The sequence below is a fragment of the Homarus americanus genome, unplaced genomic scaffold, assembly GCF_018991925.1.
Source record: "Homarus americanus isolate GMGI-L3 unplaced genomic scaffold, GMGI_Hamer_2.0 scaffold47790, whole genome shotgun sequence".
Taxonomy (NCBI): Eukaryota; Metazoa; Arthropoda; class Malacostraca; order Decapoda; family Nephropidae; genus Homarus; species Homarus americanus.
This window is the reverse complement of record NW_024747575.1, coordinates 486,115-512,388: the sequence shown is the minus strand read 5'-3', so window position 1 is coordinate 512,388 and position 26,274 is coordinate 486,115. Positions and strand designations below refer to the sequence as shown.

The window sequence follows — 26,274 nt, the reverse complement described above, 5'->3', positions numbered from 1 at the left end:
ATGAGTTAACTTTAGAAACAAAATCTCTCTCTCTCTCTCTACCTCTCTCTATAATGTACAAGCCTTGATTCATAATGCTTCACTTAACATGAGTTCGTTAATAATAAACAAATACTTAATATAATTTTATCTTAAGGCTCGGTGTATCTCTGCCACCCTCTCAGGTCAGGAATGGAATAAAGTTGACGGGAAAGATAAAAGATTTCAATGCCAACTCACAAAGTCAGTCTCCTTTACACAAATAAGAAAAAGTAATACAAAAATATATATATAATCCTGTGTATGGGTCAAGTTACTACCACACTATCCACCGAATACCACATACCTACGACAGACATTCATACTCACCTGAGAAACATTAGAGTTGGACCTCCTGTGTGCCTGGCTAGTGTTAACATGTACTATGAAGTTTTCTGCTAATTCTTCAACTGCATCCTCGAACTCATTCTCCTCCTCGTCTTCACTGTGGCTGTGTCCTGAGAGAGTGGTGGAAGAGTTAGTTTAAGCACAGCAGTTGAACGCATCACAACAATATATTCGGTGTACTAAATAATTACCGTACGTATAGGAGGTTTAGAGAGTAAGTGCTGTATTGTATATCATTACCAAATGCAAACTTCATATACCATACAAAATTATTTCATGTTTTAATATCTAATACTCTATTTCACTAAGTTGTATACTTGGTTCTCTAAAGACTTCAAAATAAATTCTAAAATAAAATATAAAATAAATCCAGTGATTCATATGACAAATAAGCAATTTCAACTAAAAGATGTTTTTGTTTCTACAATGTGGAGCAGAATTCTCCTGTCACACTTATCATCCCTTATACACATACTCAGCATCACCCATCAACAGCACATCCCCCCCCTCCCCAAAAAAATACCTGACACCGTACTCAGAACATCTACTGCTTTTACTAATCCATCAATTTCCATTCTCTCAATAAGTTCCTATCCCTTAAGAAGACTGTAATGCACTCCCTCCATGACCCACTCTTTTCACTTCAGTATCTCCTCTTTCTGTTGTTAATTTTTCTCTGCTTCCTGTACATTTCCAAACGTTGCTCTCCTGCTCGTCCTTTCTCTCACCTCTTAACTTACTCCTTCCTCTTACATACAGTGTTAATGTGTCACACCTCCCCCCCCTCTTTCTCTCATTACATTTCTCACTCCACAATTTTATTTATTTCCTTTACTGTGTGTTCCATCATTCCTCATTCCATTTTCTGACATCCATTAAAAAGAATTATCCGAAAATAAATAAAGTACATAATATTCTGGACTGTCTATAGTGAGGATATCAAAGACTAGATCTGCATACAAGTAGTAAGTTACACTCCACAAAGCTGCCATGCATATCCAGTCAGACCCGGTTCTTAAGGCTGTGGATATCCCATGCTATTAATAAGTTCTCTACTTCTGTCACTTCACTAAATACAGTGTATACAGTACAGTATATACACCCCGTACCAGCGAAATGCCCGAGACCACAAATGGGACCAATTACAGTTTCAGCATTAATGGAACATCTAACAATCAGCCCCCCCCAGCGCTCACCTTAAGTTTTGCCTCTCAGATTAAATAGCCTGAAATTTAACACCACGAAATTATCTGGGGGTTGTTCATATCAATCCATAATGGTTAAAATTGTGAATGGCCTTAATTCTGGTGTAAACTACATTGCTGCCCTGTACTTACACTGGGATGTTGGACAAAGTAAAAATTTTGAAAAACTGTGAAGGGACAAACACAAAAATTACCCCACCCCCCCAAAAAAAATGTTTAGTTTAGTATAGTTTAGTAGCTCCAGTCTAATGGGAAAAAACTACAGGTACTGGTAATTAGTGATATAAAATGGGTAGAAATTACTTCAGGGAATCATAATCACAATTACTGTATACAACTTAAGGCCCCATATCCTCCACCACAAGGTTGGTACAGTACTGTTTACTCAACAAAAACAAATTATTGAAATAAATTTGCCAGAATAGCCCAGAGTTAACCTTGAGGTACTGTATAACAAACAAACAACTATAACTAAGAGGAAGTGACTACTGTACTGTATAATAAAAGCACGAAAGGGGTGAAATTATCTTGAGGGTCATTATCATAACTAAGGATCAAATAAAAACTCAAAAAAAGAGAATAAATAATGCACAAACAGCAACAAAACTTTCCTGGGTCAGTAGCACAAAAAGATAACAAAATTCCCACCTCTTTTAACACATATTGGAAAAAAGAAAAATCAGGTTGTACCTAAAATTTATTTGTATACTCAAGGGAGTTTAAGGGATACCCATAATTTTTTTCTTCTGCAAATGATATTTTTAAACATACATGTTTGTTAACAATAATTCGTGTTTTCACTTTGCATCCCATTTTACTGACAAGCCAACATAAACATGTGCTGACTATAAGCTTTGGTAAAATTCCATGGACATTAAACCAAAATGGTTAAGAGAACTACAGATAGCTTATAAAACGCTTCCTAAATAGCAGTTATGGCAGCCACGTTTGATGATGGGTGGCACCAGTAGAGTATACAGGCAGATCTGTGAGGGTTTTGTGATAACTGGACCTAATTAAGAGTAGCAGAAGTAGCAAAGAAAACAAAACAGTGGACGTCAGACAGATGCAGATCAGTGGATGGTGCAACTTCCCATCAGCTCCTTTGGTCTTTAAGCAACAGAGCGATAAAAGAAATATGTGTGCAGGTGAGCGTGGAATGGGGGTAGGCAGAAATGGTAAAGGGATGAGGAAAGGGAGGTGGAGAGAGTGTCAGAAGGAAGGATAAGTAGGGAAGGAAGGAAGAGAATGGGGAGAGGAAAGGGAACAAGGGGAAGAAAGGAGAGGGAGAACAAGGAGGAGAAAGAGGCAGGTGGGAATGAGAGCTAGACACAGACGAGAGAGAGAGTCAAACAATCTGGCCAACCTGGTACAGTATATACATAACCATACCAGCAATAGTAGAAATGTTAGTAAAGGTTTAGTTACATTATCTATGCATCTACCTTCACCCTCACCAACCTGGCGGCTCTCCTTGTAGGGAAAATTGTTCTGGCTGACCAAACACATTGACTTCTACGGTGGAACTTGTAGGTACGGGGTTTTGCACACCTATGGAGATAGCTAAATCTGCAACGTCTGTCTCCCACAAGATCAACACCACGTTCTATCTTTGTCTGGGTCTGTGTTCAGTGTTGTCATTTGTTAGTGCCAGTGTGTCCTGCATACACTTCCTCTCGAGTCTTGCGCAGTCCACATACCTTGCACAGATCATCTACAGCATCTAGCACAGTTCATTAATCTTGCACAGTCCATATACTGTTAATAGTAAACACATGCTACTCACACACCTTCACTTTCTGTATGTACTCTGTTCTGTCACCTAATCCCCCATCACCTCTCTCACACACAACTTTCCTTGTATATACTCCATCACCTTCAAAACTAGAGACACCACCGACCAGTCCCTTATGAATATTGTACAGTGTATTTGTGTTTTTCACTCGTCACACTCACCACCTGCCTCGCTCCACCTCCACATCTCACAACATCCATTCCTCTCTCTTGTGTTTCTCCATCGTCGAGTCTCAGGATGTGGCAGACTTACACATAACTCTTGTATGATACAGTATGCTGAGCCTCACCCCAGCAGACCTCACCACACCTATACACTTTTGACTTCATGATAAGACAGCAATTATTCTGATTCTACGGAGCCATAATATTAGTAAGTGGTTTATATAACACAATATAATGATAAATCCTATTTTTAATAATGGTATACAAAAAATATACAAAGACATTCAATGAGAAGTGTTAATTTACATAAATGTTTCATCTTAAAGAACTTGTAAGTATTTCAAGCCATAAATTCTCTTTGTACACATCACATGACCCTAGACAACGAGATACAACTTTGTACAGCACTTACAAGTTCTCTACGTTCAAAATATATAAAAACATTGAGGGATTTCTGCCTTAAAATGTAAATAACACAGCATAACAGTAGAAGTTCACCGGCATTACATTGAATTTTAACTGTATAGTATTTGGTGTTAGATCAAGCTCCACCACTGGCTCTCTTAACTTAGCTGCGAGGACACAAGGACCTCTGACTCGACTCACCAGGTGGCATGGCCTGGTTCATCTGCTCCTTGGCCTCCTGCTCAAGATGGGAATGTTGGCGGGCTAGCTGCTCCACCATATCTTCCAGCCTCACCCGCTGGTCTCGTTCATGCTGCAGAAGTCGCTGCCATTTGCGCCCTGCAGTGCTGCTCACCTCAACGTAGTCGTTACAGGCCTGCAGGTGTAATAACTCAATTAATACATTGTTTCATTGTTAAATATTAAATGCAATTCATATATAACACTTTTTTTTACCCCTTTTGAGAGTTAGTGATTACAGGTATTTCTCTTTCAGTTAATTAAGACTTTAATTTCAACGGGTTAATCTCTAGTAATTAATAGCAATTTTCCTAATCAAAATTAAATTACAGGTATAAATATTCTTTTGAAGGTGGTCACTGTATTTCTTCTTTCATGTGTAGTATTTATAAAGTTCAGAGTGAGACTCTTCTCATTACCTGGACAAAAAATGTAGAAGACTGTTGGACATATTTACACCATTACTGGACATCAAAGTTCATATGTTAGTGAGATGTTGAACAGTGAAACATATTGCCTTCATTAATACAGTACACACTACCCTGACACGCGATTACCGTTACTGTATTGTACTGGAACTCGTTTTTTATTTACAGAATTACTAATGCTGTAACAATTACAGTGTTTCTTACAATGTGCAGTATTCTGTATGATTTTAATTATTATCTTCACTATAAAAAGCTTCTCTGGAAACTAATGTGTTTAAAGCTTAAAGACAGTCAATATTTGAGAAGAGAAAATGTATATAAGGACGATATAAAACACGGGAACAACATAATTTGCATTTTAAATATTCAGTACGTATTAAATTATTTCAAAGCTCATTAATTAACACTAATTACTTGAGGAGGAGAGAAAATGAAGGAGAGATGGAGGGAGGATACGAGAAGACAACGACCAACAACCATAAAGTCTACGGCGACCACCATCCACATTTCACTTATTATAAAGGTGCCGTCATAGGAAGTTTCTCAGGTGTACACGACTGAATGCCGACACAAGCGACGTGGGGTGACAACGAGACTCACCTGCCGTCTACTATAATGATATTACACTCTTTGTAACACTGAGTAGGTTTAGAGGTTAATGAGATATAATTAGAAAAGACTTGAAAGGTTAACATTTATAAATATTTAAGACTAAAATGCCATTGTTGTGCCAGGAGATATCCATTTATTCCCCCCCCAAGCTTCTCTCCAGCCCCGTCCACTACCCCTCACCCCTCTACCTGTGTGTTGTGAGGGGGGGGGGGACACTTGGCATCACACCTATAATAAAGAATGTCACACACGATCATCATCTTTCATTTTCTCAGCCACCAAACACGTTAAACGACCATGACTGAGGGACACACGATACTGACTAAGTGGCCATATCAAGGGTTCAAGGTGTGTGTGTGTGTGTGTGTGTGTGTGTGTGTGTGTGTGTGTGTGTGTCACCGGAAGACTTTTTTTAAGAGGAAGAGGATTAACTGGAGGTAGGTCAGGGTCAGGTCAGGTCAGCAGCACACACACACACACGCCGTGAGAAACGTTGGTCGGTGAGAGAGATAAAAATAACGGTGGAGGAGAAGGGCGGGAGAGGCTAGATGATAAGATAAGATCAAGAAGGAGGAGATAAACAGTGGGGAGGGGGGTGACAGAGGGAGAGAGAATGAGGCAGGGGAGGTGTGAAAGCGTGCATGACCTAGACACTGGGGAGAGAGAGAGAGAGAGAGAGGGGCAGGTGTGAGGAAGGCATATAGGGAGACGGGGGGGGGACCAGGTCAGGGTGATATCAACAATCCTCCAGGAAGGAAGGAACAGATCCCTCCATCCATCCCAGATCTCTACCTTGAGTGCCAACAGTCACGCCCAGAGCAGGAACCAGCGAGTGCCCCCCACACACCGCCCATAAATACACTCCCCAACACATCTTTACACCCCATTGCTTCTCTCACCTCCCTTCCTCACTACCTGGCACCCTGGCTATCTCCCTACCTTACACCCCTTCTCGTTTTCCCTCCCTTGCTGCCTCTCTCCCTCGTCTCTTCCATCTCCTCCTTCCTGTTCCTCTTCTTCTTTCTCCTCCCCCCACCTCTTCCTCCCCCTCCCTTACACCCTTCCTTCTCACATATATTGGCCTTAATTTCTTCTTCTTTTTACACACACAATTCTTACCGCTACTGGCGACCGTTTCACGACTCTGGCTGGCTGGCAGTCTGTGTATACCACGCTTCTGAACAGAGAGAGAGAGAGAGAGAGAGAGAGAGAGAGAGAGAGAGAGAGAGATGACTGTCTGATCACCACAAGGAGCATCTCTTCTCCCGGCACAAAGACTAGAACACACCAGGTAACAGTGTGGAGGCGGGGGTGGTGGGGGAGGTTGGAGAGTAGGGGTGGGAGGGCTATCGTGAGTGCAAATCAATACGGCATTCATAACGACATCCTGACGTAACCTAACTTAACCACAGTCAGGTGAGTAGGACCTTCGTGTGTGACCTTCAAGTGCGACCGTCGAGTGGTGAAGGAGGAGGTGAGGGGAACAATAAGGTCATGAACTTGGCTGTCATCTGAAGGAGGTCGACGGCGACATTCTCTTGTTTACTTAACCCACATCAGCCACCTCCTCCATCTCTTCCTCCTCCTCCTCCATCTCCTCCGTGGTGGGAGTATGAGAGGGAGGGAGGGAGAGGGAGGTATAGAAGTATAAAAGAAGGAGAGGTACCAGAGAGAGGGTTGAGGGAAGGGTACAAGAAGGAGAGGAAGGTGAGAGATGAGGGAGAGGAAGGGTACAAAAGGGAGAGGAAGGTGAGAGGGGAGGGAGAAAGAGGTGAAGGTGCCAAGAAACCTTCACCCATTCAACAGCAGCAGGTGGTGGTGGAGAGGTCGTCTTGTGTAACCTCGAGTGTATGTAAGTAACCTACATAACAAGGTGTTCCCCCCACCTATGTCTCCCCCTCACAAATATTTACCAATGTTTCCTCCCCTCTCACCCACCCTACCCATCCATCAATCCTAACCACCTCCCCTGACTCAACCATTCATTATACCCACCTACCCACCCCCCTCACACCTGGCGGGGGTAACTAACACCTCCCTCTATGAGCCTCTTCACCAGCTTAAACACCAACTTACGTGACAAGAAACCGACACACGTTATGGAGCGACGCATTACGAGATGACTGACGGACGGACGGTGGGCTAATAGGTGGCGCCACACGTCCTTTTATACCACACCTTGAGACTTAGGGGTGTGAGGTGACCCTGGACGGCGGTGAGGGGTCGGGATAAGCAGGGAGGGAGGGAGAGCGTCACCTGCAAGAGTGTGTCAGAGAGCAAAACACCTGAGTCACCTGTCCGTCTCATAGTTATTACGGGAGGCGATCACCTGGCCCGAGGGGGGGGGTGTGAAGGGGCGTTGCTGGGCACCCACTCTCACGTGTCTCTCCCTTCTGTCACTCTCACTGCCAGGGTCACCTCTCACACACTCCCTCTCCCCCCTTACACACCCTCACCCTCTCTCTTTCCTCCCTTCCTTAAACCCGCACCTCTCTCTCTCCCTTAAACCCTCATCTTTCCTCCCTCCCTTATACCCTCACCTTCCTCTCCCTCCCTCCCTCATACTCTCCTCCACCTCCTTATCATCACCCTCACACTCTATCTTCTCCCTTATACCCTCTCCTTCCTTCTCTCCTCCCTCGATACTCTCCTCCACCTCCTCTATCATCACTGCTCCCCACACTCTATCTCTCCCTTAAATCCTCACCTTCCTCTCCCTCCTCTCATACACTCTCTCCACCTCCTTATCATCACCCTCACCTATCTTCTCCCTTAAATCTCTCTCCTCCTTCCTCTCCCTCCTCTCCACCTCCTTATCATCACCCTCACACTCTATCTTCTCTTAAACCTCACCTTCCTTCCTCCTCCTCATATTTCTCTCCACCTCCTATCATCACCTCACACTCTCTATCTTCTTCCCTTTATACCCCTCTCCTTCTCCCCTGGGAGGTTGGCGGCGCTACACATATTGCCATATCACTCACTGACAGACTCCAACACACTCTCGTAATACTAACACAAGGAATTTGGAGAGAGACAGGGCGAGGGGGGGAGGGAAGAGGGAGGGGAGGAAGAGAGAGGAGGAGGAGGAGGAGGAGGAGGAAGGAGGAGGACGGGGGAGGAGAAGGAGGAGGAGGAGGAGGAGGAGGGGTGGAGGGAGGAGGAGGAGGAGGAAGGAGAAGGAGGACGGGGGAGGAGAAGGAGGAGGAGGAGGAGGAGGAGGAGGAGGAGGAGGAGGAGGAGGAGGAGGAGGAAGAGAGAGGGGAGGAAGAGGAAGGAGAAGAAGGGAGGAAGAAGAAGGAGGAGTAGGGAGGAGATAGAGGGAAGAAGGAAGGAAAGAGAAAGAGGAAGAAGGAAAGAAAGAGAAGGAGGTATAAGGAAGAGGGAAGAAGAGGAAAGAAGAAAAGGCAGGAAGAGGAAGAAAGAGGAGATGGAAATAATCAACCAATAGATAACACAAGACTATCGATCTCAAGCTGCGTTACTGAGGAAGGCTGGGGGGGGGTGCAGTGAAGACCTCGTGGATTAAAAAAACTCTCAGGGGGTCAGTCAGCCAGGGAAAGCGTTTATAGTGCTGACTGATTCGCAATATAATGTCACAAAGGAACGACTGATATCAAGGATATGGCTGATTACCACCCCCCCCCCCAGGCTAAAAACCCCATCCTTTTTTCTCTACTCTTTCTCCATCCTCCTCTATTTCCTTTTTCTCTCACTCTCCTTCATGTAGTGTGTGTGTGTGTGTGTAATATATATATATATATATATATATATATATATATATATATATATATATATATATATATATATATATATATATATATATATATATATATATATAAAACACACACACACACACACACAAACACTCACTCACTCACTCACTTTCATATAAGTTTATTTCATTAACTACGACACTCCAGCACGCACACACACTTGTTCATAAAATTCAAGGGAACAAAAAAATTTAATATAACGAATAACGCGATATATAATAATAATAATAATAATAATAATAATAATAATAATAATAATAATAATAATAATAATAATAATAATTATTACTATTACTATTATTATATAAACTGGAACTGCGTTCATCTACTTATTTATTTTAGTTTCTCAGGTAAAGATTATTCGTGCAGGTGAACTCTTGTGAAACGTGTGTAAACATTGCACACGAGCCCCAGTCTTATACAAGTGACTGGAGGAAGAATAGAAGGGGGGTTTAGAGGAGGAGAGGGGGATGGACGAATGAAAGGAGGTGTATAAGGATGGAAGAGGGAGGGGAAGACAAGGGAGGACGAACAAGGGATGGGGGGAAGAGTGGAAGAGGAGAGGAGGGAGGAGGAGTAGAGGAGAGGAGGGAAGAGGATAAGAGAGGAGGAGGAGGAGGAGAAGAGAGGAGGGAGGAGGAGAGGAGGAGAGGAGAGGAGGGAGGAGGGGAGAGAGGGAGGAGGAGGAGGAGGAGTAGTAGAAGAGGAGGAGGAGGAGTAGAGGAGGAGGAACAGAGAAAGAGGAGGAGAGAAGGGAGGGGGGGGAGAAGGTAGAGGGTGAGCACATCAGTCTGGCCTGAGGTATTATGACAAACGAGTTACCCGGCTGTTCCTTCTTGTCCACTCAGCCTGTCACGGTCCAAACTGTCGCAATAAGTCATACGGTATAACTCTACCTGTCACGGCTTACGTTATAGTCTTACAGCAAAGTAGTCTAATACACTCACAACACCAACCACACTCGAAACAACAACAGCAGCAACACTCACATGACACCAACAACACCCAAACACAACACACCAGCAACACTCCCACAACACCACCATCACCTCTTCTCGTCCTTCGTCAGGGCGGCAGACGGAGGAGGACCTGGTCACAATCTCGTGGTCTATCATCAACAAATCAACTTCTTGTTACGTACTGTACACTGACCCGCCCCACGAGCCTCCCTGTATGAGGTGGCCGAGCTGTACGAGAGGGAGAGAGGAGAGGGAGAGAGGAGGGGAGAGGAGAGAGAGGGAAGGAGGGAGAGGGGAGGGAGAGGGGAAGGGAGGGAGGGGAGGGAGAGGGAGGAGAAAGAGGGAGGGAGGGAGGGAGGGAGGGAGGGAGGAGGGAGGGGTGGGGAGGGAGGGGAGGGGAGGGGAGGGGAGGAGGGAGGGAGGAGGGAGGGAGGGAGGGAGGGAGGGAGGAGGGATCAAGAGGGAGGGAGGGGAGGAAGAGGAGGGAGGGAGGAAGAGGGAGGGAGGGAAGAGGGAGGGAGGAGGGAAGAGGGAGGGAGGGGAGGAGGGAAGAGGAGGGAAGAGGGAGAAAGAGGCAGAGGGGAGGAGGAGGAGGAGGGAAGAGAGGGAAGAGGGAGGGAGGGGGGGAGAGGGAGGGAGGGAGGAGAGGGAGGGAGGGAGGTAGGAGGCTGAGAGGGGAGGCATATCTTGATCACAATAAGGTAAAGTTAGGTACTACTCCCCCTCTCCATTCCCCACTTCTCCCAGCTCACCACCACACAACCACCACCACACTACCACCATCACCACCTACTACCACACCAACTACTAACTCGGGGACACACAGAAGAATGCAACAAGGCCGACCTGCCCCTCAAGGCTTAACAAGTATTTGACACTTAACGCTCCTCCTCCTCCCCCCCCTCTCTCTCTCTCTCTCTCTCTCTGACGTCATCGTGGTGTGAATCATTGAAGCACCACCACGGACGACCACACACCACACCACGTACACTGGACCCTCCATATAACGTACTCTTCTCTCCATATAATCCATTAGACTGGAGTTTCATATCTAACGGACTATCGATATAACGGATTTTCCTTTATATATAGTCCGTTAAATAGAAGCTTCACAACATCAATAACTGCTCTATGAATTCGTCACTTATAAACACAACACAAATACTACAACCAGACCAAACTTTAAAATATTATACCGATTCAATAAACCCAACAACCCCCCCCCACCCTTCTTTCTCTTTTCCTTTTCTATCTCCCTTCCTCTATTCTCCTCTCCCCTCCTTTCCTTCCACTCCCCACCCTCCATCCCCGACTCCACCCTCCACCCCCGGACCCACCCTCCATCCCCGACCCACCCCTCCACCCCCAACCTACCCCTTTCCCAACCCACCAATTGAGGCTAATTCCATCTTCTTGACCGCCACACACTGGACTATGTATATGAACCCGCGCACACAACACACCTCAATATACAAGTCACCACCGGGCTAATTCCATCTTCTTGACCGCCACACACTGGACTATGTATATGAACCCGCGCACACAACACACCTCAATATACAAGTCACCACCGGTACACTGTCTGTCTGTCTGTCTGTCTGTAATCCTGTTACTGATGACTGTCTGAGGTGTGACTATGAGGCCCGTCACGAGACTTGAAAGAGAGAATCAACAAGAGACAACAGAGAATCAACAGACAACAGAGAATCAACAAGAGACAACAGAGAATCAAGAGACAACAGAGAATCAACAGACAACAGAGAATCAACAAGAGACAACAGAGAATCAACAAGAGACAACAGAGAATCAACAGACACCAGTGAATCAATACAGTCTGTTGTGTCAAGTGGGTGCCACAGATCATATTACCTCTCTTCTTCCTCCACTGGCACTCTACACCTCACCTCTCCCCTGACCTACACCAACACTTAACCTAAACTAAACTATGTCACTCCCGGTGTGTCAGTCTGTGTCACCCGCCACATGACACCATTAACACCTGAGATGATGATGATGATGTTTGAGGACTGTTATGTCATACAGTGTCATGTCATACAGTGTCATGTCATACACCCGGTACATAAGGTGTATGACTGTTACAACATACCCAGTCGAGCATACATGTCACTATGTAAACTATACTACCAGCATACCGTGCGTGTGTGCGTGTGTGTGTGTGTACTACTCATCCACCTTCACTGTTGTTGCAGAAGCCCCCACTAGCCCCAAGGAAGGCCCCCCCCTCCTCTCCAGCCCAGGCCCCCTCCTCTCCAGCCCCAAGGAAGGCCCCCCCCCTCCCCTCCAGCCCCAGGGAAGCGCCCCCTGTACGTGCCGCCACAATAAGCTCCCCACCTGTGTGTAACTAACCAATAATAATCAATCTACAGCTGCTGCACTAGCCTGAGGATAGGTGGAGGAAGAGGAGTACAGGAGGAGGACGGGAGGATAAAATCAGAAAATCGAAAGGAATCGGAAAAAAGTGAAAAAAGAATGTGGGGAAGAAAAAAAGGATAAGAGGAGAGAGGAGGAAGAGGAGGAGGAGGTGGAAGGAGGAAGGAGGAGGAGAATTGGGGGGAGGGCAGGAATCAGGTGTAGTGAAGGTGACCACTAAGGTGGAGAGTGAAGGTATCCCAGGTGTGGCAGGTAGGAGGCAGATGGCGAAGGGGAGGGAACACTGGGAGGCCAAGAGCAGTGTGAAGGAGAACAGGGAGGGAGGTAGAGATAAGGAAGGAAGGAAGGAGGATAGATGAGGTGAGGAGGAAGGAGGAGAGGGGGATGGAGAAGAGGTGAGGTGGACGGAGGGCGGGAGGGAGGAGATGAAGTGAAAGAGGGAGCCAGGTGTGTTGGAGGGGAGGAGGGAGAGAATCGACAAGGACGCGACAGATGGCACAGTGCCGGGAAGTAGCAGCCAGTGCCAGAGCTCCAACAGGCAGAGAAACGAACATCATGTGGCACCTACTTAAGTCTTTACACACACACACACACACACACACACACACACACACACACACACACGTGGTCAGGGAAGCAGCCAAGACCATGAGTGTGTTGGACTGCTCCTCTTAACACACGAACGACACACCTCGCCCAGGTCATCGCTACAGTCAACACCCGGGTAATAACACACCCGGGGATAATTGTTCACTTCTTACAACTCCACTACAACACAAATCACAACAAAATATTTTTATTACTATTACTATAACTTTTCATCACTACAACACTCATCACAACGGAGGTTATTAACAACACATTATAACTACAACATTAAATACAGACTTCCGTGAAAGTTAACCTTTAGTGCTGATACAAGTATAATGTAATTAACAACTTTTATATATACCGACAGAGTTTGGGTCCAGTTTAATTATGGTAATATTAATATCAACTTGACAGATGGTTCTAACCCCCCCCCCCTCTATTATAATTAACACTACCATCGCGTGTGTGTGTGTGTGTGTTCTCTCTCACGGTTCAGTACACCTGGGCTGTCAACAGTCATTAGTATGGTGATAGTAATAGTCTAGGGCAGTAGTCACGGCTCGGTGGGGGGGATAGTAGGTACCCAGGTATTGCTGACAGGTAAGTAGGTAAGTACCAAGTTACCTCTCCCATACGGTAAGTACTTCTTTATCGTGTATGAGTAATGTCTATATTCTTTCATAATAATAAAAGCTTAAGTCACACTATTACCAACAGTATATGCCAGTCTTTTCTTTATACTCTTATTAACTGTAAGTCGTCACATTAATACAAGATACGTTAGGTTAGGTTAAGTTGTATTAAGTTAATTAAGGTTAGGTTAGGTTAGGTCAGGTTAGGGGGGGTAACTCACTTAACACAGGAAAACAGACACACACTAAACAACCACCACAGAGAGTACGACCATTAGACACGTCACATCCTTCCCTCAACCAACTACAATATAGTCACTTGGTTCACTCCTCACCACCACTACTGAGTACAAGGTCAACCCAGAGGACACACACCTGCAGGAAGTATAATGCAACATCTTCAACAACCACAGCAACTACAACAGCCACCATCAACAACCACAACATTATAACCCCCCCCCACACCCTTTCCTTGCCAGCATCTCATATATTATCCGATAAACCACAAAGTTAACCCAATAAATGAAAAACAATTCTTATCCCATCTATTAAAAAAAAAACTATATTCCCTTATACTGATTCATCCATTAGATCTAAAGGTGTTTACATGTCGACAGGTGATACTGTGTACCTGTGGCCGTCAACAGATGAGGTCAACAATACAGTGGCGTCCTCAGCTAACGGATTAGGAGGAGGAATCTGAGGACTACGCCAGCAACCTTGGCATACTTCACCTCAGAGTCCTAGAGTCCTTCAGGATGGGTTAAGTGACGCCTGAGGACATAGAGTGTAGTTTCCTCACCTCCACTATACTGTACTGCCGAGTGTAGAGAGACGTATACAAGCCAGTCAGTCACCATCATCTACTGTACACACTAGCCAGGTCACGTCACTCACTCGTCTACTTTATAGATTAAGGTGATAAATGGAAGCTGTATTGTATGTTTTGTTGTGCGGTGCTAGACGGCGAGATGGTGTGTGTGTGTGTGTGTGTGTTGTGTGTACGTGTTGCGTGTTGTGTGTACGTGTTGCGTGTACGTGTTGCGTGTTGTGTGTGTGTGTGCGCGTGTTGTGTGTGTGTGTGCGTGTTGTGTGTGTGTGTGTGTGTGTGTGTGTGCGTGCGTGTTGTGTGTGTGTGTGTGCGCGTGTTGTGTGTGTGTGCGCGTGTTGTGTGTGTGTGTTTATACCACAAGCCTGACGCCATTATAAACATTTTCTCCAACACCACTTTCCAACAAGACCTAACCTCCTGCCCACATCCACCCCAAGGACGATGACTGAACACTATACCCGCGGGGAGGTATTGTGGGAGTCAGTCATCGATAGTCGAGGAATCATGAACTGTGTGTGTGTGTGTGTGTGTGTGTCAGTAACGTCATAACAACACTGCCAAGATGGACTATAAAAAGACCCCCCCTCCACATCTGTTACACCGCCTCTTGTCCTTTACCACAAGTCTCGATTCATTTATGCATAAAATAAGTAACGTATTTTTTTAATTAGTTTCTATATATTCCATCCAGCTGAGAGAGAGAGAGAGAGAGAGAGAGAGAGAGAGATAACGTTACACTATAATCAAGACTTGTCCCTCACTCCCATGATCTACTTACCCTGCAATGGCTGATCAAGTTTGTTTATGAATCTCTTACGAATCCGCTCATGAACTCTCCCGAACGCCGTAGTGACGTCATACAAACACGGCTCCAAAATAACAATTACTTCAATAAAGTTTAGTGTCGTTCATAATTGTTCGTTTTTTTTTCTTCGTATCAATATTAAAAAAAAATGGGATTAAGTTGGTTTAGTGGTTGTTTATCTTGCCTCGCGTGATTCTTGAAGAGTGTACTAAAGGTTCAGTGCGCCACAAGAGGCTTTAAAGACCCTGGAAACTGGTGTCGGCGCCATTAAAGTCCACCTCATCCTCCGGTGGTCGATGCTAAAAATAATACCTCGGGCGGTGCGTCAAGACAACCTTACTGGGCTTCCCTTCCACAGTGTCTCTAGATACTACAAGATATAACTGGTACTACTGCCGTGGCGTGGCGTGCATCGTCAATTCGCAAGCCACGCCACACATGCCCCCCCCCCTCCCCACACACAACCCTCGAACTAGCCCCTGACAGAGCAGCAACAGTTACCTCCGGGCCAAGCGGGGCGACACCTTCAACTGATAATACTGATGATTTTCATCTCACTGAGACAGACGCTCACTGGCGGTAGGAGAGTGAGTCACTACCGGTGATAGTACCCAGAGCACCAGCGGCGGCGGCGGCGACAGTGCCCAGAGTACCAGCGGCGGCGACAGTGACATTTCATCATCAAAGAAGATAAACGAAGAGGAGGAGGAGGCAGGCCAGGCAACAAGTGGTGTGAGAGAGGGGAGGTACAGTGGCTGGGTGGCTGCCACACCACACAGTTGCCAGCCACCTACACTCCCTCCCTCCCTCCCTGGCAACACCACCACCACCTTCTCTACTCCACAACAATCTATAAAAATTAACAATATCGGCAACAGCCTTAAGAGAAAGCACACTGCAGGCGCTCCCTCAAAACGCCATCACCACCATAACAGTGACGCCAACACACACACACACACACACACACGGTCAGCATTGTCTACTCGTTATCTCGTCTTATCAACAGCTGTAAGGACGATGGCCGCCACTCACAAGAGCTTCGAGCCTCACATAATCAATACTTCCTGTTGGACTGGCACTGTGAGGCTGGCATTGTTGGGGTGGCACTCTTAGCTTGGCACTTAGGCTTGTACTGATAAGTTGGCACTCTTAGCTTGTATTGTTCTCGCACTAGTAGGCTGATAATGATGAGAGAGAGAGAGAGAGAGAGAGAGAGAGTAGCCTGAGCCAGTGTTTATACCCAGGGTCAACAAACACTCGGGGTTGGGTTAACACTGCTTCTTGATACTCTCCTCACCTTGCTGTTCAGGATGACCTCGTTAAGTCAATATTCTTATCCTTACCTTTATCTTGATCTCCTGTCTAGTTTTCACCCGTCCCACAGACAGACAGACACACACACACACACGTACGTCGTCATCTTCCTCAGTGAATCAAGTCCCTTCAGTCTACCTTCGCCTCACAAACACATTATGTACTGAACTAAGACGGCGAAAATCTCATAAAAAATAAATCAGAGTTAGAGTAGTGTGTGTGTGTGTGTGTGTTACTTAGTGGCCGACACAGTAATTCACACACAGTCATCCCACGAGTCTTAAACGTGGTCCTGCAGCAGTCACATGGTCACACACACACCTACAGTAGACCCAATCAATAGTTCTTTTACCCCTCACTACACACTTCACACTACCACCACCTGACACACTGACACCATCACCTGACACCACCACCACTTGACACACTGACACCATCACCTGACACCACCACCACCACCACTTGACACACTGACACCATCACCTGACACCACCACCACCACCACTTGACACCATCACCTGACACTACCACCACCAGACACTACCACCATCTGACACACTGACACCATCACCTGACACCACACACAGGGGGATGACAGTAGAGGGTAGTACCAGCAGTGGGTGGGAGGACTGGACAGCATCCTGGACGAGGGGGAGGGGGTAGGAGGGGAGGGGGTGGGGTGGGAGGGGAGGGAGGGAGGGACAGTACGCACAAAACAACATTCCTAACATTGTCTAGGTGGTGTTGCTGAGAGCCATCCCCACCCCTCTCACCCCCTCCACACACCCTGTCACCCCTCACCCAGTCAGCCCTCACACCTGACGGCCCACCCACCTCCTCACTACCCTGGATTATCAACAAGACACAACCCTCCTGCTGGTGGTGGTACAGTTAACACCAGCAGAAACGCTTCGGCAGGTCCCCCTTGGCAACCAATATCCTGCCCAACCATATATGGGGAAGCGGGACACAAGGGCGAGTTAGGTGGCAGCCAGGGTGGGTGAGTGAGCCATGGTTGTCCACTGGTCAAGAGGAACACTAACACTATCTAGCCCCCCAACAGTTACAAATACATGGTAAGCGACTGTAGTGGTAGAGGTGGTAGAGGTCGTGGTGGTAGGATGGTCAACCAATGCTCCGTAACCCCAAGCTGATTCATCCTTCTTTGTTCCCTAAAGAAGAAACGTTTATATAAACCTAAGTGGCAGAATATCTTTACCTCGTGGAGGAGAGTGACCCCGAGAACTGACGAAACAAACAGAGGTCGCGTGTCATACAGTCCACCCCCCCATTGGCTGAGGTTTGACTTTCAGAGGGCGGCACTGCTATGTTTCCTCAGCTGGTCGTCTTAATGATCACACACACACACACACACACACACACACACACTATAACATGACAATACATCTAGAAAGAACAACAAAACAGTAAGGCGGGGATATTGTAGAGGCGGACAAAAACTAAGGGAGTGGAGGCGAGATCCTGGGGGTATGGGACGAGAGAAACAGGTTGTGGTAATAATAGTGGGAGGGAGAGGTGACCATACCGGAGTGGTTAGAGGGCCCCCACCACTACCACCAGGGCCTCTCTCTCTCATTACACTTACAACACCTGTGTCTTCCTTGTTACCACATGGGAATTATTGCACCTGTGTTTACTCGCACCTTTGACTCCATTCATAATAACATAAGCGAGTATTTGCCCTGATCACCTCCACGTGTAGAGAGAGAGAGCGTAAGTAATGCTGTCTCCTTAAGCCCACGTGCGTCCTCCCTGTCTGCATACTAACACCTGTCTGCATCATAGCCACTAAGTGTAGGACTGTAAGGTGTTTATGCTCTCTCTCTCTCTCTCTCCCCTTGGGAACGTGGAGAGAGGTTGGAGCAGACGATGCCACCCACACCAGCTCACCTGTATAGCTCCATAATTACCTGCTCAGACAGATGAAGGGGCGGGGGGGGGGGTTTGTTGTGATCCACTTCAATTAAAAGGACAACACCTGAGTGACGTATAACTTTACAATTTACCTGTGTGTTGACTCCTACCTGTAATTAACCTGAAAGACGATGGGGGTAGTCTCTTACACCGCCCATAAGACCCACAGTGACCCACCAATAACCACTAAGACTAGATGCTGGTTAGGTTAGGTTAGGTCGCCGGCGTACACTGCGGTATGGGGAGCATTACGCAACAGAGGTAAGTAACACTTGGCAACAGAAGCCAGTGATATATTATGTGGTGTTGAGAGCCAGGTCGACCACTTGATACTGATGATTCTTATTGGGAGTATAACACGCTAGACCTAACACCACTCACCACCACCAACACCCTCACTCACCACCACCATCTACCACTAACACCCCTACTCACTACCACCAATCACCACCACTCACAAGCACCACTACCATCTACCACCCCTACTCACTACCACCAATCACCACCACTCACAAGCACCACCACCATCTACCACCCCTACTCACTACCACCAATCACCACCACTCAAAGCACCACCACCATCTACCACCACCACTAACACCCCTACTCACTACCACCAATCACCACCACCACAAGCACCACCACCATCTACCACCACCACTAACACCCCTACTCACTACCACCAATCACCACTCACAAGCACCACCACCATCCACCACCCCTACTCACTACCACCAATCACCACCACTCACAAGCACCACCACCATCTACCACCACCACTAACACCCCTACTCACTACCACCAATCACCACCACCACAAGCACCACCACCATCTACCACCACCACTAACACCCCTACTCACTACCACCAATCACCACACCACAAGCACCACCACCATCTACCACCACCACTAACACCCCTACTCACTACCACCAATCACCACCACCAAGCACCACTACCATCCACCACCCCACTCACTACCACCAATCACCACCACCATCTACCACCACACCTAACACCCTAACTAACGTCCTCACTCACCACCACCACCCGCACCATCACACTCGCCCTTTATTCCACATTCCACATAAGCCAAGTTCAGGATAGAGTTACAAGCACCCGGTAAACATTACTGGAGAGAGAGAGAGAGAGACTATAAAATATTCAATAAAGAACCACCCGCTTTAACCTGTCAGCTAAAAATATCGGTGTTGTAGAGGGAGGGAGGGGGGGAGATATGAAGGAGGAAGGGTCCACTACTTACACTCTCCCTTTCCTCTCAGCTCAGAGGACGTCCAATCTACTCCAACTAAACTGTTTGCAACACAACACTGTAAGGTTGCGTTAAAGTAGTAGTAGTAGTAGTAGTAGTACAGTAGTAGTAATAATAATAACAAGTCTTCGAGATGTGGGAATCTCCTGCACACACACGCACACACACACACACACACACACACACACACACACACACACACACACACACACACACACACACACACACACACACACACACACACACACACACACACACACACACACACACACACACACACACACACACACACACCCCCCGGATTTGTTATTTTTCTTTTAGTTTTATCCATAAAGTGACAACAAAAAGTCTTTTCACAGGTGTATAAAACAGTGGTCAGGTGAGCACGTCCTTCACACTTATCGTCTTACAAGGTCTGCCAGTTTTTGGACCAGTTCTATAAAGACTCCTCCCTCCCCCCCGCGAGTGAAATATATACATAAAGTAAATTATACACAGAGATATACAGACAAACACTAACACAGATAACAACGCTTCTTTATATCACAGGTGAGGCCAAACATAACAGGTGAGGCCAAATATAACAGGTGAGGCCAAACATAACAGGTGAGGCCAACATAACAGGTGAGGTCAAACATAACAGGTGAGGTCAAAATACAGGTGAGGCCAAACATAACAGGTGAGGCCAAACATAACAGGTGAGTCAAACATAACAGGTGAGGTCAAACATACAGGTGAGGCAACATAACAGGTGAGGCAACATAACAGGTGGGCAAACACAACAGGTGAGGCAAACATAACAGGTGAGGCCAAACATAACAGGTGAGGCCAAACATAACAGGTGAGGCCAAACATAACAGGTGAGGCCAAACATAACAGGTGAGGCCAAACATAACAGGTGAGGCCAACATAACAGGTGAGGCCAAACATAACAGGTGAGGCCAAACATAACAGGTGAGGCCAAACATAACAGGTGAGGCCAAACATAACAGGTGAGGCCAACATAACAGGTGAGGCCAAACATAACAGGTGAGGCCAAACATAACAGGTGAGGCCAAACATAACAGGTGAGGCCAAACATAACAGGTGAGGCCAAACATAACAGGTGAGGCCAAACATAACAGGTGAGGCCAAACATAACAGGTGAGGCCAAACATAACAGGTGAGGTCAAACATAACAGGTGAGGCCAAACATAACAGGTGAGGCCAAACATAACAGGTGAGGCCAACATTACAGGTGAGGCCAAACATAACAGGTGAGGCCAAACATAACAGGTGAGGCCAAACATAACAGGTGAGGCCAAACATAACAGGTGAGGTCAAACATAACAGGTGAGGCCAAACATAACAGGTGAGGCCAAGATAACAGGTGAGGCCAACATAACAGGTGAGGCCAACATAACAGGTGAGGCCAAACATAACAGGTGAGGCCAAACAACAGGTGAGGCCAAATAACAGGTGAGGCCAAACATAACAGGTGAGGCCAAACATACAGGTGCACTACAGGAGGCCAAACATAACAGGTGAGGCCAAACATAACAGGTGAGGCAAAATACAGGTGAGGCAACATAACAGGTGAGGCCAAACATAACAGGTGAGGCCAACAACAGGTGAGGCCAAACATAACAGGTGAGGCCAACATAACAGGTGAGGCCAAACATAACAGGTGAGGCCAAACATAACAGGTGAGGCCAAACATAACAGGTGAGGCCAAACATAACAGAGGCAAACATAACAGGTGAGGCCAAACATAACAGGTGAGGCCAAACATAACAGGTGAGGCAAACATAACAGGTGAGGCACATAACAGGGAGGCAAACATAACAGGTGAGGCAAACATTACAGGTGAGGCCAAACAACATGTGAGGCCAAACATTACAGGTGAGCCAAACATTACAGGTGAGGCCAAACCACGTCATAATACTCTTCATTGTTGAGCCTTAGTGTATATATTAACCTTGACTACACCATTACAACGTCTGAGTTAGTTAAAGGTTAGTCATGCATTATAAACCAACAACATCGACGATAAGAAGCGTGTCATTCTTACCAGCCTACCTCCCTGTCCTCCCTCCTGCCTCCCTGTCCTTCACCCTATCTCCCTGTCCCCCTCCTGCCCCTGTCCCTCACCCTGCCTCCCTGTCCCCCCTCCTGCCTCCCGTCCCTCACCCTACCTCCCTGTCCCCCTCCCGCCTCCCTGTCCCCACCCCACCTCCTGTCCCCACCCCACCTCCTGTCCCTCACCCTACCTCCCTGTCCCTCACCCCATCCCTGTCCCTCACCCTACCTCCCTGTCCCTCACCCCACCCTCCTGTCCCCACCCACCTCCCCACCTCACCCTACCTCCCTGTCCCCACCCTACCTCCCTGTCCCTTCACCCTACCTCCCTGTCCCTCACCCTACCTCCCTGTCCCTCACCCCACCTCCCTGTCCCTCACCCCTACCTCCCTGTCCTTCACCCCTACCTCCCTGTCCTCACCCTCCTGTCCTTCACCCTACCTCCCTGTCCTCACCCCACCTCCCTCCTACCCCCCAAGGTCTCAAGCACAACTCCGTCAGCCACAGAAACAGGGTTAATGATAAAGTTAACACACAGTAAACGCCCTCGGAGGATGAGGCATAAACTGTGAACGAGACGACCGGGGGAATATGCACTGAGAGCCTAAGGCAGAGGGACGACGCTACCCTGACACACACACACACAAGGTTCAAGCAGGTGACAAGCAGCGAGGGATTGTGTACACGTGGCAGATGTGGGGAGGGAAAAGTGGTGGTGATGTTGGAGGTTATTGTGGTGAGATGAAGAGGATGGTGGAGGTGATGGGAGGTGGTGGAGGGGGCAGCAACAGAGACCTTCATCAAGCCTCAACTCACTGGCCAAAGTTGAGGAAATTGTCCACTAATTGGCTGGAGATGACCAATTACCGCGGGTGCAAAAATAACGCTCCGGCGACGCAGGTGTGTCGATTTCCTGGCGGTGAAGTGTGCAATGTAGGAACTAACGACTGTCGCTATCACACCTCACCACATACACCTCACCACACACACCATCACCACACACACCATCACCACACACACCATCACCACACCCCCACCACACACACCATCACCACACACACCATCACCACACACCACCACACACCACACACACACCTCACCACACACACACCCCACACACACCTCACCACACCTCACCACACACCCTCACCACACACCCTCACCACACACACCTCACCACACACCCTCATCACTATCACCTTCACTAACATTTCCCTTACTTCTGACCATCAAGGCTTGTCAAGAGGCTGTCAGGAGCTGTCATCTCCCTCATCAACACACTAATACTGACAGCACGCATCGAGGAGGGGGGGGAGGAAGGAGAGGGAGGAGAGGAGGAGGGAAAGAGGTTAAAGAATTAGACACCTCTATACCCAACCTTCTAACACAGCCCTGCCACCGTGAGCACCACACACTCAGGGTCACTTAACAGGATTTTTTTCAGTTTTTATTATTATTATCATTATTATGGTTCGTATCCTTGTCTAGAAATAAATATAACTGGTATAATTACGTGACATTCTGTTGTTTCTTTTACACAATACCTGGTGTGATGTTTTTATTTAAGAGACAAACACACCTGAGTTGATGTAGCCCAGGTATGGTGAGCTGGGGGCCAGTCTGTGGTGTGTTTATGGTATATGGTGTTAGGGGTGTCTATAGTGGTGTGTAGCGCCTTTATCTACCTCTACCTCCTTCGCTACACCTACACACCTCTCCAACACCCTCCTCCTACACCTTCCTTCTCCTCCTCTTCCCGTATTGGTCTTCCTCCTCCTCTTCCTGGACAACATCCCGTGTCTTCCTCAACACAATAGCTGCCACTCTTCCTCCCTGCCTCACCTCCAACACTTTACAATGAATTCATCACCTTTCCTTCCTCACACCTCTCTTATTCCCACCTTCACCCTTGTCTTCCTCAACTCTCCCCCCTGCACTCCCCATCAGATGCCCGTGTGACCACCTGGGCGGCCTTCTTGTGCTGTTGGCTATGTGGTGACCTTCAGGTTCTGTGATCGATACCCAGGGGTCGAATCCACCGTCCCCACAACTCTTCTACAACACACACATACTGTACATACACGCAAACATACATACATACGCACGTAAATACACATATACAAGTAAATACACACATACATACATACAAACATACCTAGTTATTATATATCATATTTGTATCACTTATGTTACTTGTATATTATTTGTAAATCAAGAGACCCATTCCCCAATTATGTAACTGTATTTTCAGCCTTCCAGCTGCCATGCTCCTTCAATAAACCGTTAATTATTATCATTATTACTTACTTACATACATACATACATACATACATACATACATACATACATACATACATACATACATAGGTTCCAACCCCTAATAGCATAACGTTAAGGCCGTGATAAACAAACCCTCTCCCAAACAACCACAGGTGACCAAAAGAAGAGACAGGTGAGGACTGAACAGGTGACACACACACAGGCATGACAATTACCTTCTACTGTCACGACAACTTAACGACACTCACTAATGCTGTCAAAGGTAATGTATACTAACCGAACATTCAAGATAAATTAACCTTTAACAGTTAATTAGACTGTTAATCACTGTGTCTGGTCACTTCAGCCAATCAACACTTAACTCGTGGTCTTAAGGCCAGGGTTCACTGTATCACTCCCAGTACTTGAGCTCCGGGTTCACTGTATCACTCCCAGTACTTGAGCTCCGGGTTCACTGTATCCTCCAGTACTTGAGCTCCGGTTTTGTATCCTCCCAGTACTTGAGCTCCGGGTTCACTGTATCACTCCCAGTACTTGAGCTCCGGGTTCACTGTATCACTCCCAGTACTTGAGCTCCGGGTTCACTGTATCACTCCCAGTACTTGAGCTCCGACATAGCGAAAACCGGATATGACTATTTATTCGTAATTTACATACAAAGCTACAGACACTGTAGTCATACCTGTACTGTAATTAACCTGTGGGTCACTTTATATTAATACCTGCTGTGACCTTGTGTGGGATTATCTTCACCGTCACGACTCACACGCAATGAAGGTCCGCTAATACCTGTGTGTGTGTGTGTGTGTGTGTGTGTGTGTGTGTGCGCGGCGTATACAGGACTCAGGCAGAAGCCAAGGTGAGCGACAAAATGACCTATCCTACTCCCCACTACCTCCTCACCCCACCCTCCTCACCCCATCCCACTACCCTCCTCACCCCCACCTTTACCCCTCCCTCCCCAGCACCTTACCACCCCACACCACACTTACCTCCACCTCCTTCCTTCCCTCTCCACCTCCCTTCCCTCTCCTCATCTCTCCCTTCCCTCTTCCAACAATATTCTCAACGTCTTACAAGTCACTTACATAAATCTTACCAATTAAAGAGTAAATGAGTTGAGAGGAAGGACGTTTTTAATTAAGAGGACGATGGTGAGTGTTGTGACGTAAGAGTGGACCAGTCTGGCACTACTGTCTGGCACTGATGCTTAAGTAAAGGGAGAAGAAGGTGGCACTAGTGAGGACCATATATAATCAGCTCTTACGGCACCCTCCCCCACACACACTTCCAAGATAATCCCAACTTCGAAACCCCAACACTACCACCACCACACTGTATACTTACCTGTAGCTATCCTGTACACCTCAAGAACGATATACCTGTAGTAATAACCTCTACAGTGACTTCCTCGCCTCACCACCACCAAAGGACACACTACAATACTCCTTAACACCAAAGGAATTCAAACTCATTATATATAATTACTCTTGACTGTTTCCTGCCTCCACCACGTGTCTGTATACCTGTTAGGGAGTATCTGTGTTTCAAGTCTTCAATCATATATCTTATTTCGTTTTGGGTTTTTTTCAGTATTTAATTAAGTTCCTTTTCTTTTCTTTTATTAATTTATTAGAGTTTCATTAGTAGCATAGGAGAGCAATTAACACAACTACTACTACCAGCACCACAAACTCTCTCTCTTCCTCCTCCTCTATCTCTTCTCCAACTCATCCTCTTCCTCTATACCTCCCTCTTTCTCCTCTATACCTCCTTCCTCCTCTTGTCCGATGACTATATAAACCATAACTCCCCAAAAGTCACAACAACAACAAGATAAAAGGGATGAGAGAATAAAAAAGGAAAGAGAAGAGAGAGATTAGGAGAGGAATTGGAAGAGTTCAGGTGAGCTCAGGTGGAATTAAGGTGAGGGATTGTGTCGTGCTGAGGGGCAGGTGAGAGAGAGGACCAGGGCAGAGGTTCCTTAATGAGGTATTTCCAGGAACAGACGAGAGCCCATTGATGCCAGGTGTGTGTGTGTGGGTGTGTGTGTGTGTGGGTGTGTGTGTGTGTGTGGGTGTGTGTGTGTGTGTGCGTGTGTGTGTGTGTGTGCGCTACTCACAAGCTGCTGCAGAGGACCAGGACAAGTAACTTACCTGGAAAGAAACAGAATCATTAGTCAACACGTTAATTAACTTAAGACTCATAGATGC

At 46.8% G+C, this 26,274-nt stretch overlaps 1 protein-coding gene across 5 annotated transcripts in view; it reads right to left on the bottom strand.

Annotated features, from left to right (window-relative positions):
- LOC121879636 (oxysterol-binding protein 1-like) overlaps positions 1-26,274 on the bottom strand; it is a 162,256-nt gene that overhangs the window by 43,494 nt on the left and 92,488 nt on the right. For 4 of the 5 annotated variants that reach the window (XM_042386308.1, XM_042386307.1, XM_042386304.1 and 1 more), the window contains 3 exons: positions 4,137-4,311; positions 3,033-3,122; positions 349-476 (listed from right to left, as the gene is read on the bottom strand). In XM_042386308.1, coding sequence (XP_042242242.1) covers positions 349-476; positions 3,033-3,122; positions 4,137-4,311 — 393 coding nt within the window. The remainder of the gene's footprint in view (positions 1-348; positions 477-3,032; positions 3,123-4,136; positions 4,312-26,274) is intronic. The other variant, XM_042386305.1, reaches the window with a different exon arrangement.